The sequence below is a fragment of the Acomys minous genome (assembly GCF_964271855.1).
Source record: "Acomys minous genome assembly, chromosome: 14".
Classification (NCBI taxonomy): domain Eukaryota; kingdom Metazoa; phylum Chordata; class Mammalia; order Rodentia; family Muridae; genus Acomys; species Acomys minous.
Window position 1 is genome coordinate 93,079,736 of NC_140496.1, and position 15,047 is coordinate 93,094,782.

Consider the following 15,047-nt stretch of genomic DNA (forward strand, 5'->3'; position numbering starts at 1 on the left):
GCCCAAGTCCTGCACATGCTTCCCATCACTAGCTGAGGAGCTATTGGCCTTTGGTCGCTGCTGGGAGAAGTGAAGTCAGATTTAATGACATGACCCCTGGGGTCACATCTCATGGCAGGCCTCTACTCTGAGCAGTTGGGCAACATGAGTTGGACTCGAAACACAAAGTTGAGTGGGTCTACTCAAAATACAATCAGATTCTCAAAAATGTTAGCAGTGCAGGGCAGTGCTGGTGCACACCCTTAGTCCCAGCACTTGGGAGACTGAGGCAAATGGATCTGTTTGAGGCCAGCCTGGTCTATAGAGTGAGTTCCAGGATGGCCAAGGCTACACAGTGAAACCCTGTCTCCAAAAACAAAGTGATAGCTGGGGTTAAGGGGATTGCTAAAGGAGGAGCAGTGGGCTGTCATCTAATAATCCTGGAGGCATGATACTCTTCTATTCTTTGTTAAATGCCAATAACTGTAATTAGAACACAAGATTTGGGAAATCCAACTTGTAGGCCAAATGCAAACAGTGGGTTCAGACAAGGATGTCAATGATGCTAAAAATCACTGCATGAACATGATGTTGTCTCCAAGTAGCTCCTGGCAATCTACTTGTCATAGGGAAAATAGAAGATCAAACACCAAGTGACTAAGCACACTGGAATACTGTGACAACTCATAGGATATTGTAGAAAAATATAAAAATGTTTATCATAAAGTTAGCCTATAATTATTACAGCAGTATTATCTAGACTGCGACTATTATCAGGAAATACACAGACACCTATTGTATTTTAGGATAGTCTTATTTTACCTGGGACTGGGTAGGTATTAACCCTCCAAACTAACCTCATCACTTCCCTAGCCCCATGCCAGGCCATCTGCTTTCATCACTCCTACCTGGGCTCATTCCCATCCATAATCACAAAATACTTGTTAATGTTCTTCATCCGGGCTGCTTTCCTCCCGCCATCCCATCCAGCCATGTGCTTCTCCATGGAAACCCATCTCAACCCTCAGCTTCCTGGTTCCTTCCCACATACCTGTCTACTACCCAAGATCCTTCTCTCTCCAAACCCCCTTGAACCTTTGCTCTGCCCCTTCCTCCTGCCCAGGCTTCAGGGTATTCTGCTAATTTCAACCAAACAGAAGTGACTTAGAAGACTAATTAGCAATAGGAAACACCCAGCATTCCTGTTTATGGGGAGAAGAGTATTATACATGGTGAAGGAGTTCTAAACTGTATCAGCAAAAGAGAAAAATGAAGATAAGAAATGTTTTATTCTCATTGCCAAACTTGACTGGATTTGGAATCATCTATAAGGCACACTTATGGGAGTGTCTGGAGCGGTTCCAGAGTTTTAATTGAGGTGAGAAGACCCATCCTGAATGCAGATGGCGCCAACCTATGAGCTAAGGTTCTGGACTGAATACAAAGAGAAAGAAGCCAGGTAGGCGGCGGCAGCATCTCTTCCAGGAGCAAAAAGTGGCCAGCAGATTGATGCTCTGCCACCAGGCCATTCCTCCAAGGTGTGCTTTGTCCCCTTTAAACTGTAAGCCCAAAAATATCTTCCCTTAGGTTCTTTTGTTGGGTGTTGTTATAGCAACAGGAAAAGCACTAATACAAAGGGCAGACATGTTTTTCTTCTTTCCAGTTCTAACTACAGGAAGTACAAGACAGACAAGAGGAAAAAGACCAGCTTACAAGTTAGCCTGGTTATGTTACAGCGGAGTAGAGCAGAGTTGCCTACTATATACAAAGCCACCAGTTCAATCCTAGCCCTGAACAAAAAAAAGTTAATGTTAACTTACTGTGGTTGTACAAGGATAAAAGTAGATGTTTTGTAAACTAGTATTTTAAATCCCGCATTAGTTCAAGATTAGACTAAAGGCTACATTGTTTAAAAAGACAAAACAAAAAACAAGGAAAGCATTCCCATCAGCATGTCTAATCATCTTTTCACAAAACTGCCAAGAGTTTGTTCTAGGAGCTCTATTTTCTAATGATGTAAACTGAACACCCCACCACACCCCATTACTAATTCTACTGTCAGAATATACAATGTTCCCCTAAATATGCCATTCTCTTGGCCTTAAAAGCTCTCATGATACAACTACACTTCAAGTGGCGCTGGCACTCTGCTGGATTAAACAACGCGCAATTGTGGCACACTATTATGCCTGAAAATGCTCCAATGGTAATGAGTTCAGCCTGTGAAATGCCTCATTCCCATCAGTTCCCTCTGAAATCCCAACAAATGCAACTAGAGTAAGTGGGATAATCGTCCAAACTTTTAATCTCCCTTTACATATTATATTAACATTCATATTACAAGGCATTCCTTTCACAAATATTACAGTTTGATAAAAACTTTAAACACACACACACCCAGAAGTCTACACCAGATTCAATCACTTTACTAAATCATTAAAATAAAGTCATGAAAACATCATCATTCTCTTAAAGCAATAAGGTGTGAGGCACTCTGGGAAAGATGTATGTGTCAGTGGTATCAAATTATATTACAATAAAGTCACAAGACACCCAGTAACCAAGGATACTCTCGTGACAACTTTATGATCTGGTGTGTCTCCACTGCACTCACTCACATTCGAACACCCATTGAGAAGAGACTCTGGGCACCAGGGTCGTGTCTGATGAGGCTCTAAACGGAGGCGAGGTGCTTTTGCAATACAGGACAGCAGCATCCATTCTGAGTGTTTACAGTACTGCAACAAGTTCCTTTCTCATTACTGTTTATTGTATGTTAAAACTCCTAGCCACCAGTGCCCGTGCTCACACCTGGGGACATTTTGGAACGCTCCCCATCATCTGCCACAGGGCAACTGCCGCTCTGCTCTGAGAATATGGAGGTGTTCCCTTAGGACATAAGGCTTCTGAAGAAAGGGGGCTTCTCCCCTCACATTCTGACTAAACAGACATCTGAAGTAGCAATGTACTGTGAAATTACTCTGCAGCTGCCATCGACTGCCTGCAGCATAGCTATTTCCACCAAACACCAGCCCTGACAAAGTCTGATAATCTTCCAGGTGAATCTTAACATTCAATCCCTAACACAGTCCACACTGCAGGGAGTCGTCCCTACCACATACAAGGGTAACTAACTAGCATGGGGCAAGAGGAGGCCAATTCCCAAGTAGGAATTAATCACTAACAAATTATGGATCCATTTATGACAGCAGATAATCCTGTCAAAGCAGAATCAACCCAGACCAAAGGTAATATAGTGTTCATTAATTATGTATATGGAATTTTAAATGTACGCATATATATTTCCATATATATATATATCAATATCAATATATAATTAAAAATCTGGAGCAACATGTTGCTAAAGTTTCAAGATTTCTCATCTTCAACATTCTCCTCGACAGCAGCTGGCCCTTGGCGCTGGTCTGTGGCAGTGATAAAGCAATGAGAAGCAGACTTAGGTCAAAGTACTCGAGGGGCAAAGAAGAAAACACAGTACAGAAAACTGAGGGCGTGAGGCCAAGGACTGAAGGAAGTAAGCCATGTTTCCTTTATTCTTCTCAGCTTTTTCAGACCCAAAAAAGCTCTTGAGGACACACACCAAATGCTGTAGTCCATTCTTATCCAGTCAAAACAAAAGGAGTGATTTAAAAAAAAAAACAAAACAAACTTCGTTTCTGTACTTTCAATAAAATGTACAGTACAAGATGGTGTTCAGATGTTAGGCATCTTGAAAGAAATTAAAACTGGGACATGAAATGAGGCCGAGAGGTATCGAGTCTCCGGGTGAGAATTTCACAGCCAGTGTCCGTGACCAGGAGAGTGTGCTCAAACTGAGCAGATCGCTTTCCATCCCTCGTCACTGCAGTCCAGCCGTCTGGCCAGGTTTCATCCTGCCATCCACCTTAAACAAAGCAAAAAGAGTTGCTTAGTTTTGTCATTCACATTCCTAAATAGTCTCTAGGCAAATCAAGAGGAAATAAGCAGTCAAATTCACTATCACGATCCTCTTAATACTTGGTTTTAGCTAAAGCCTTTCCAACTTCTTCCCATCTGGAGCACTAATGAAGTAACACTGTCTACACTTGTTTATATGTGTAGCAAGTTGACAATTTTCTATTTCTCAATATCAACTCAAGATGGCATTTCCAAAATAAAGGCATCAGACTGCAAACTCCTCCCACAAAACTGACAGAAACTTAGAGCAGCAACTTTCCAGGATAACAGAGTGAGCTATCCCAGGGTATAGTGAACCTGAGTTCCTGCCCTGCTATCGCATGTCACTCCTAAAGTAACTGTACGTAAATGGCAAGCTGAGGGCAGATTACAATATAAAATCCTCATAACCAGAGAAAGAAGGGCAAAGGGGAGTAGGGTTTTTGAAGACTACGGAAATTATGAGGGCAAGGAGATAGCTGAGTTGGCAAAGCATGAGACCTGAGTCTGATCCCAGCACCATTTAAGCAGCAGGCAGGCTCTGGGGAGGTAGCATGGACAGCTCTCGCAGGGCTTGTGGACAGCCAGACTAGCCTAACTAGCAAGTCCCATGTTCCAGTGAGAGACTTATTTCAAAAACAAAGTGAACAGCTCCTGACAAATAGAATGTGGGGTTGACCTCTGATCACTCAAGCACACGTGAGTCTTTACACCTGGCAGATCTGGAAAGGGTGTGCTTCAATGGAGGCCAACACCCTGCTTCCAATGAAGAACTAGCAGTTACAGTCTCATAACAACAAGCCCACCATCACAGCCCATGCCCCCACAGAGAATCATATCAGAATGGCTACAGAGATTAGTGTGTCTGTGATGTGCAGACTTGAGTGCTGACTGTAAAGGGCTGGATGGCTCATCAGTCTGGTAAACTTTGCCCCATGAGCAGCTTTGTGACCTGGGCAAGTTATACCCTTCAAGGATCTGTTTACTCTTCTAACACCTTCTCCATTAACTGGAATTAACTTGTACAACTGTCTCCTCTTCCCCCCTCCTACTACAGCAAGCAGGAACTTCTACAGAGGCTTCACGTAGGATCTTGTTATTACAACTCATCCTTTGAGAACATTTTTATGAATAGGCCCAAGATTCAGGTACTTTACAATTAATGACAACAGAAAAATCCACTATGTAAAAGTCTGACCTTGTTAGAAACCCTTAAAGTGTTCAATTCTCTACATATTACCAATCAAGATGCAACAGAGAGAAGGAAGAAAAAGGAAGCAAATAGAACCAGTTACTGACGTGATGAGTAACCAATAATACAAAATAAAAATTCAACAAATGTTAAAGTCCGGCAAGTGAGCAGATAAGTGTGCTTACCACCATGCTGACAACCTAAATTTGATTCCTAGGCCCCCACACACTGTCTGACCTCTACACCTTAAGTGTGCACTTGCAAAAATTAATAGACAAAAACGTAAAAGAGCCAGGCGCAGTGGCACATGCCTTTAATCCTAGCACTCGGGAGGCAGAGGCAGGCGGACCTCTGTGAGCTCAAGCCCAGCCTGGTCTACAAAGCGAGTCCAGGACAGCCAAGGCTACACAGAGAAACCCTGTGTCTGTTGATAAAGATAATGATAATGATAACAACAACAACAGCAAGAATAAAAGAAATGTTTCAAATTGTGGTGATTTGAACATGAATGTGCCCTACAGACCAGTGTCTGAATGCTTGGTCACAGGGAATGTCACTCTGAGGACACTCAGCTCCTTCTGCAGCACCATGCCTGCTGCACATTGCCGTACTTCCGCCATGACAATAATGAGCTAAACCAGTGAACCTGTAAGCCAGCCCCAATTAAATGCTTTCCTTGTAAGAGTTGCTGCAGTAATGGTGTCTCTTCACAGCAATAAAAGACTAAGACACAAAAATGCAGTATAGGAACACACACTCACCTTCACAAATCATTGGCTCAATTGTAAACACGTGGCCCGACTTCATTACACCAACTGCCTTATTTTCTGAAATTACAAGAAAAAGTCTCAAATGACACCAAAAGCCAACAGCATTGAATTGATCATCTCATGGGAGGGAGCGCAGGACTGACGTGTCCAACAGTCCCTTCATTATTCTCCCAATTCTCCCACAGTCTGTCATTCGGCAGAGGCTGTTTACAGGCAGATTTACTCTAGGCCTATGCTTTTTACAATGAAATACAGGGCTGCCCATGGGCTCCAGATACAATCACCATTATTAGATTCAAGAAGGCAATCACTGCTGCTGTGGTGGAGCAGGACTAAATTCCCAGCGGTCAGCAGGAGGAGGGGGTGGAAGAGAAGTTGCAGGTGTTACTGATTGCCACAGAGAATGCTGTTACCCATCACCCATCCATTTATGGAAGGGTGGGTGACATGTGTAAGGTACCGGAAGCCTCTCAGCTCTTTGGGAAGGGGAGTAGGTTTGTACAGCGGGGCACATACTATAGAAACAAAGGTGTGCAAGCAACTGCTTATCAGAACGCAAACAAAGCTGTGCACAGTAGGTGTCTGTCTAAATGATGAGGAGACATTTCCTTCTATCTGAAAATGAACTGCATCTCATGCTCTAAACTTACTCTGCCTTTGTCCAAGTTCACGAACAAGCATCCTCAGGACACCCACCATGGGCTATGATTACGAGCGCCCATTACTACCACATTTCCAAACACCAGAATTTAAAGCTAGGAGCAATCTTTTTGGAAGACCCTGACAAATATGAAGCAAAGTGTAAAAATGATGACTTTATCAGCTAAATGAACATTTGCTCAGGCTGAGGGCAAACAGGTCAGCCAAGGTTCTCGTCCTGCCAGAGGCATCACAGCAGCAGCTCACACGCACAAACACTACCTGTACCTACTCCGGGTACCTACTGTGACAGAGCCTCACCCACATGACTTCCGTTCTAGCCCCTTTCTGGTGTGCAGGCTAAAGCCACACTGCTCCCCACTACTTTAGACTTTCCAAAGTACCCTCACTGCAAACTCCAAATTCTATCTTCTTCCTTTAATATTTTTACATATACATTTATATTATTACACATATATAAAATAAGCTACATATAGCAAGAAGAATCACAAAACAATCAGGAATTATATTAATGTTACATTCATAGTGTTTTGCCTATTTGTATTTGGCAGCTTTGTAGAAAACACCTTTCCTAACTTGGTGAGTCTAAAATTCTGAATGCAAATCAGTATCTATCCTATCTCATCTCTATCAACTTAAAACATCTATCTAGACTTAAACACATTTTAACCCCTGAACAACTAAGCTTAAATGTAAGACTAAACTATCGGGTCTTCAACCGCATCAGAGACTTGAGAAGGAATAAAATTAATTACCTGAGTAAACAGGAAGTGCAAGTTAGAAGCTTCCAAAATGAAAAAAAAAAAATGACAGAGACAGTTTGGTGCCTGAACAGTCACCCAAAACTCTCTATAATGTTGGCGCATCGTCTTCAGCCTTCTGGCCTAGTATATCTGACAGACATATTTGTAAGGTAGGAACTATTAAGGACTTGCTTACCCTGTCTTGGCAGAGTTTGGTTGTCAACTCTGCCAAGCTTCCTATTTTTAGGTAAAATTTTGACTGTAGCAGAAACCAGGACATTTTGCCCACCAAATCCTGTTTTCAAATTCATGTGAATCCTTGGAAGCATAAATCAATTAACTAAGAACTATAAAAATTAGGTTTTTCATGTCTAAGAATGTGAACGTTCTCTCAAAATCGCCTGTAAGTTATGATTTACAAGCACTCAGTGCCCTGTGTCTATCAAAGAGAAAATGTTAAGAATTCCTGTGTGGTGTCACAGGAAACAAAAGGCATGAAGGAATCTAAAGCTGTGCTGTCTGATGCTACCACAGGAACAGAGACGGACTTTTAATGTAAAAAACACTGCAAAATTAAAAAACTAAAATAGTAGCTATTGTGTATCTCAATAACTTACATAGCTTTTAAATATTGGTCTATATTAAGTATACTGTATTCCAAAGGACAGGGTTAACCACTTTAACACAGCTACTACAAGTGGTAAAACACCTGCTAGTAGACATAGCTAATACTCTGGATTCTGCCACTCATCCACTGTTTGTTTAAAAGAGCAGTAACTCTACTATCATGTCAGAATATTGAAAACAAGTTTTCAGCAAACACTCACTCAGCAAACACAGGTTATCTGAGGAGTTGTATTATTGCCAGGTAAATTTTAAAAACTTGAGCCAGGGGGGAGTGGTTCACATCTTTAATCCCAGCACCTGGGAGGCAGAGGCAGGAGGATCCCTGTGAGTTCAAGGCCAACCTGGTCTACAAAGTGAATTCTAGGACAACCAGGGCTACACAGAGAAACTCTGTGTTAAAAAAGCAATAAAAATTAAAACCGTGTACCTCCTTTTCCACTACAGCAACTTAAGTGTGCATGTCAATGCAGTTACTATCACCATGACTTCCATCACTAATACGTTGGAAACATCCCAAACGTGAAAAAAAAAAAAGTGCTTCCTGCTTGAGTTTTCTTTTTAACTTTATCATAATTTTCACTTTTATTTTATATAGATGAGTATTTTGCCTGCATGTATGTCTGTGCAGCAAGTATGTGCCCTGTGTTTAAGAAGGACAGAGTGGGCATCAAACCACTGAACCTGGAGTTACACACAATAATGAAGTGTCACGGAGGTGCTGAGAATCTAACCTGGGCCCTCTATAGTGGCAGCCAGTGCTCTTAGCCAGTAAACCAAGTCTCTATCCCTGTTTCTTTTTAAGTAAATGTTTTAATACGAAACTTAGGTATCTCTGCTATGATCACTACTACTGACTCACAATATTACTATCTGCAGTCTTACTAATCCATACTTAAACCAGTTTGTTGCCTCTGCACTTGGAAAGTCAATTTTGCTCCCTCTGTGTAGTCTCTTACACACACAGCCCTGAAGATGAGAACAACACTTTAGCTTTGTGAATGGAATGGACACCCAGGTTACTTCAGAGTTTAGTATGTATGAATACAGTTGCTAGTTGTTTTCCAATGTTAATGCCTTCTTTCTTTCTCTTCATTTTTTCCTAACACCACAACGATGTGGTCTACAAATGAGTGCTGACTGATACCCTCCCTGTGTGCTGTACCACAGCAGCAGTCCAGCTTCCCCTGCCAGGGTTCCCACTCACCTTATTTCCTCTTCAGAGTCATGCACCTAGGACACAGTTGGCCCTCAGCACCACCTCGAGCAGCATTCACTAGGCGACAACCTGAACACCACTGCCAATTCAGTGCTCCCAACCTCCCAGCTTCATGACAGTCGCTTGTGCACATGTGTGTGGACAGGGTTTTCCTTTCTTTACTTTATGGCAGGACCACACTTCTACACGATGCGCTGTGATCACAGTGGTCCCCACTACCCTCTCATCGCCCCACCCCCCCACTCCACCCTTTCTCTTCTGCGCAGCTAGTTCCTCTCTCCTCTTGCTTCTCTTCCCCTTTCTTCTCAGACTCCATGTGAGCAGTCACAGTTGCTGTGTGCTCATGATTTCAGCTGCTGGCTTATATCTAGCTAACAGCACTCTCCCAATACATTTCTAAAGATTCCTCTATGTGCAGTCAGAACCCCATATTTTCTTCCTCAGACTGCCTGTACCCAACCCTTAAAACAACCTCCAGCCAAGCTTAGCTTAGGTCTCAGCTCAGAGCATCTATTCAGGACTCTCTCCACCGACAGTGCTGTCTCACCTCTTCCACCACACCAAAACCTCAGGCATGCTTTAGGTAAGCCCCAGGGCCCAGCCAGCAACTGCTTCATTCCTTACTGTAAGCAGCATTAAGTACAGGAGAAAAGACTGAATGCAGAGTCAGAGAGAACCCGGATCCTAAAGGTCAGCCAGAGCATGTGTTCACTAGACTGCCTAAGTCTGAGCATATGAATTGTCTATGTGAGCACATATCTGCTTTTAAAGGTGCGGCTGAAAGAGAATGAAAACGTAGCTCAGAGTTGGTGCTTGCCTAGCAGGAACAAGGTCCTGGGTTCAATTCAACACCAGAATAATGATAAGCAGAGCTGAGAAATGATTTAGAGATGTGACAATTAAATGAGACAGCGCATATCACCATCACTGTCATACCAAACACCAAGTCCCTTTTTAATACAGGAATGTCAGATAGAATTCTAAGTGCTTCCCAGGTATCAATTCAATCATAACAATTCCTGGACGTTACCATTCCCTACTACACTGTGCAAAGAGAAAACTTAACACAAAGACATTACAGAGTGTTTTCATAAAGCTTCAGGGACACAGAGGAAGAATGTACGTAAGCACATACACTCGTGGACACTAAATTCCTTCTCTTGCTCACTTTGATGGGAAGCTTTCATTTCTAATACTAAATAACAGATACACTCCTGCAAATGGCTAATTTTCCAGAGATCTTAATCTCTGGAACACAATGTCTCAGACTGTCTCTGCTTTCCTTTCACACCACTCTCAACATGAAATAAGTACGTTATTCTCCTTTATTAAACCAATAAATAATGCATGGCTCCCAGCAAACCAAGTAAGATGAACTGATTTATCTAAGGAAGCAGAAGGGTGATAGCAAGACTTATTATAGAAGACAGCTGATTAGCAAAATCGGTTTATGTTTGTCCAGCAGCACTCAATGCATTACACTCCCTATGTCCCTTGCAGTTAGATATAATTAAGCACTGAATTCCTGCAAACAGACACAAATACAGGTGACTTAAGCCAGTCCCAGGTTGGCTGATTTGAATCTCAAGCAGATTCTTGCAAGCATCTCTGCTCCTGACACACTCCGTGCTGAGCAGGAGACAAGCCAGAGTGACCTGAAAGGATGAGCTGAAGACAGCAGAGCATGGCCCGGCTCTCCTGGCCAGACATCTGCTCAGGCTGTCACAACAAAGACTTCACCTTGACTTACGTTTGGACAGTACACTTGAGAGGGAAAGGGGTGTGCGCCCAGCTTATCCATTACTTCAGTGAACACACAGTAGGAGGCCCTGACTTATATTTGAGTATTTGCTCATAAACAGAAACGAACAAGTATTTAGACAGTACTCACTGGCATAGTGTGGTACATTGGGGGCTGTATGGAAAAGTTTGTGGATTCCATGCCCACAATAGCTTCGAACAACCGAGAACCCGTTTGCTTGGGCGTGTTTCTGAATGATGTTCCCCAGCTCTCTGTATCGAACACCAGGCTTCACTGAAAAGAAAGAGAAAAGACCTGTGAGGAAGAGCAGCACTTAACTAAGCAGCTGGTGTCCTTGTGGCAAGAACCCTGGTAAGCACTAAGCCTTCGTGTCTGAATGTACATATGAGGAAACGAAGACCCAGGAAGTCCAGATGGCCTGTAAATGACAAATCTGACTCAAAAACACGAACATATCCTTTAATGCAAAAAAAGGGGAAGGGGGGGCGGGGGTCAAGAAAAGCACCTTTTGTTTTTCTCTAAGAATAAACACTAAACAATAAAATGGAAAACATTTTTTTATCTCTTTCACTAAGGGTTTATTAGTCAGGGTCCTCTAGAAAAACAGAACTTACAGAAATACATACATGCACGCACGCACGCACCTGGACGAGGACTTATTAGAAGAGCTAACAGGCTGGGTCCAGCTAGTCCAACAATGACTGTCTACTAACAAGGTCCAAGAATCCAGTACTTGTTCATTCCCCAAGCCTGGATGCCTCAGCTGGTCTTCAGTATGTGCTGGAATCCCAAAGATGTAGGCTCTAACACAAGTCAAAGGATGGACCCACTAGCTAGGTGAGAGCATGCAGGCAAAGACGAAAAGCTTCCGTCTTCCATGCCCTGCACTTTCCTCTTCAGCTTTCTAAGCTGCCTCACCCAATGGTTTCAGTAAAACCTCCCCTAAAAGAGACAAACTTCTGCATATAGTTAAATGCCTGTGTAACCAGCTAGAGGGGTATTTTAGACAGCACTGCTGAGTTTTGAGGAACTAGTCTGACCCAGGGCTGAAGGAGGTGGTGGGTGACCAACAAAGGTTCAAGCCACGGAGCACAGTACATATAAAATAAATCCTCATTCAGCAATAAAGGCAGAGGAACAAGGAAGAATTCTTGCCCAAATATCCAACTGGAGACAACCTAGATCTCAAAGGTCTTATCTGAAGACATGTGGGTCACATAAGGGAAGAGGGTTGGCAACGCCATCCAGGGGGTAGTCACCAGAGATAAAGTTAAATATCTTAAAATGAAGTAAAACACTAACAAACTCAAAATGCCATTAATAGATATACCCAAGATTTCTACTCTAGAATTTTAATCTCTCTCAAACTTTCCCCTGGGGTAGGAGGGCTGTTAAAAGCACTGTTGGACTTTTCTTTAAAACATGGGAACCCTGGCTGCATTTGTGTCACTCTTGCATCAGGACCATGCTTATTCTCTCTCCAGCCTTCCAGCCCCATGTGCCGCCAGGGCAAGCGGTGAGGTCGAGGTGCACAGAGAGGTGCTACAGCTGGCTCCAGGGCAGGCACCACCTGTTCTTTCCTTACTACTACGATGGTCAGTTTCTAGTCACTTCTTGCCAAGTTCTAGCCACATGTTTCTGTGAAGCACTCTAGATTCCTGGTTATGTTAGTGATGTCACAGAGGCGGAGGACAGACACATTGAACAAATTATTTGGTTAAAAACCTTAAAAAGAATTGAAACCTGAAGGTCTCACAATGAGAACATTAACGTTCTTATAATACCCCCTAAAGTTCTGAAGTTTTAAATAATCAACAGTAAGTAAGCTTGGGGGGGGGGAACCTTCCCCACACTAATATTTATTTTCATTTTAACCCATGTAGCCTTTACATGAATCAGTAAAAGCTTCATTTCTTGTATTTCAAACAGGTCACTGCACACAGTCAAAACTGATCAATATTAGACTTAACCATGTATTTGTCAAAGAATCTCTGTTCAACAATCTGCCAACGACATGTCAGAGTTCTGGTGAGAATAGAGTGTGACAAAAAGGATCACACAATGAATATAAAAATTCAAAGGCTATGGGAACGTTCCAGAAAAATGCTCCCAAACTATCCTTTTATCAGTAGTTCCATAACAAGCACTGCCTGTTCTGCCATCCCCAAAAACAACAGAAAAAGGCCTGGACACATCATCTGTATGAACAAAGGCAGCATACATACAAGAAACTTTAAAAAGTGTTTTAAAGGAGATACATCTATATATTCAGGTAAATAGACAAATTTGAAAGGATCTTTACGACGTTAGTTTTTTTAAAAATAGCAAATTAAGAGATAGCAAACAGGGGTTGGAGAGATGGCTCAGTACTCAAGAGCACCGGCTGCTCTTCCAGAAGAACTGGGTTCAATCAAACGTGGCAACTCACAACTGTCTATAACTCCGTTCCACAGGATCTGACACCTGCACAAAGATATACATGCAGGTAAAACACCAATTCACATGAAATAAAAATAAACAAATCAATGTAAAAAGAGAGATAGGACATTCTGTGATAGGCATATCCACTACCTGTATATGGCTTAAAGCACAGCAGAAAAAGAGAAAAAGACCCTGAAAGTACCTGGAGTAAAGAGCCATGAAAAGAGGGCACAAACATCAAAGAGGCTCCATGCCCATACGCCCAAATCCCTATTCTTGTTTGTCCTACAAGAACACAATGTTAAGTGAAAAGAACCAAAAAGGCAAATACAAGTGCCCTGGACACTGGTGGTGTGTGGTGCGTTGCCCTGTGCTACCAGTGGGGGCCACCGCTAAGGCTGACCTGCATCGATGGCTTGCATCAAGCATTCATACGTAGTCTGAACAAGTTTCCGAGCTCCTTCATCCACATCTCCAACAAAAAAGGTCTCGTTTAGATCCCCATGGTAACCATTTCGATAAAGAGTGATGTCCACTGGAAGGAAAAAAGAAAGTAGATATAAAGTCTATGTTTATTTGTATTTTAAAAATCAAGCATAACCATGCATTCTCAAATTCACCAGTGAGTGCAGTGCTGCTAAGAGGACACCCTCAGGGGAAATAACTCACTGTAGAGACCATGAGCATGGTTGTACAGCACAAGACAGATGCAGGCTTTTATGCTAGTAATAAGGTCCTTTGTGGCAAAAGAAACATTACATAGAAAACAGCTGTGTAAGATAAACAACCAGGTTAGTAACACTGAACTGATGATGTCACTAAGTTCTGAAATTAAGCAAAAACCATTTCCACTTATCTTTAGCTCACTCTTCCTCCTCCTGGGACACAAAAGCAAAGCTTAGCTTGTTCCAGGTTTTAAAAAAATCTCTGGGTCTTTCAACCATCTGTAAGTAACCAAGAGTCTTTATCCAGGATTGTTGTGCCACTACAATAAACTACGTGTCTATCTAGAGAACATAGTAAATGAGTGTTTTACATTACAGATGGCAGGCAACCTGTATTCACCACTGCAAAGCAGACAATTCGTTCCTTAAAAATGCCACATGCTATACGCGTAACTAAAAGAGTAAGGTTTAGCCAGGTGTGGTGGTACATGCCTTTAATGCCATACTGGGAAGGCAGAGTCAGGAGAATCTCTTTGAGTTCAAGGCTGGTGAGAGCTACATAGTGAGAGACTCTGCTGCAAATAAATAAATAAAGTTTATATGAAAATCAGGGCTGAATTAAAAACTTATAAAATGTTTATAAGCAAGAACCCTACATAAGTCAATAATAACATAATAAAGACAGTATTATATTTAATCTCTCCTATCTATACTGGCTCTAACATTTGGACTTTTGCTCCTTTTGATCCTAAAAAGACAAAATTCATTAATAATAAAAATGTCATTTGGGGGCCTATAGAGATGGCTCAATGGATAAAGTGCTCTCTGAGAAAGAGAGTTCCTATCACCAGCATCCATGTAAAAATGAAGTCAGGTGTGGGGCACACACCCAACCCTGCGAGAACAGACACAGAGGGGCCCTGGAGATGCACTGGCCAGCCAGTCTAGTTAAAACAGTAAGCTCCAGGTGAAGGGAGGGAGGGAGGGAGGGAGAGAGAGAGAGAGGGAGGGGGAGGGAGGAAAACACCCAAAGTTAGCCTCTGGTGTCCACCTATGTATGCAGAGGTGAGCACAAA

General features: G+C 42.4%; 1 protein-coding gene across 2 annotated transcripts in view; it reads right to left on the bottom strand.

Annotated features, from left to right (window-relative positions):
* Positions 1-3,506: 3,506 nt before the first annotated feature.
* METAP1 (methionyl aminopeptidase 1) overlaps positions 3,507-15,047 on the bottom strand; it is a 33,642-nt gene continuing 22,101 nt past the window's right edge. For both annotated transcript variants that reach the window (XM_084756258.1, XM_084756257.1), the window contains exons 8-11: positions 13,710-13,841; positions 11,015-11,158; positions 5,869-5,934; positions 3,507-3,883 (exon numbers count right to left, since the gene is read on the bottom strand). In XM_084756258.1, the coding sequence (XP_084612384.1) occupies positions 3,720-3,883; positions 5,869-5,934; positions 11,015-11,158; positions 13,710-13,841 (506 nt within the window). In that variant the 3' untranslated portion in view covers positions 3,507-3,719. The remainder of the gene's footprint in view (positions 3,884-5,868; positions 5,935-11,014; positions 11,159-13,709; positions 13,842-15,047) is intronic.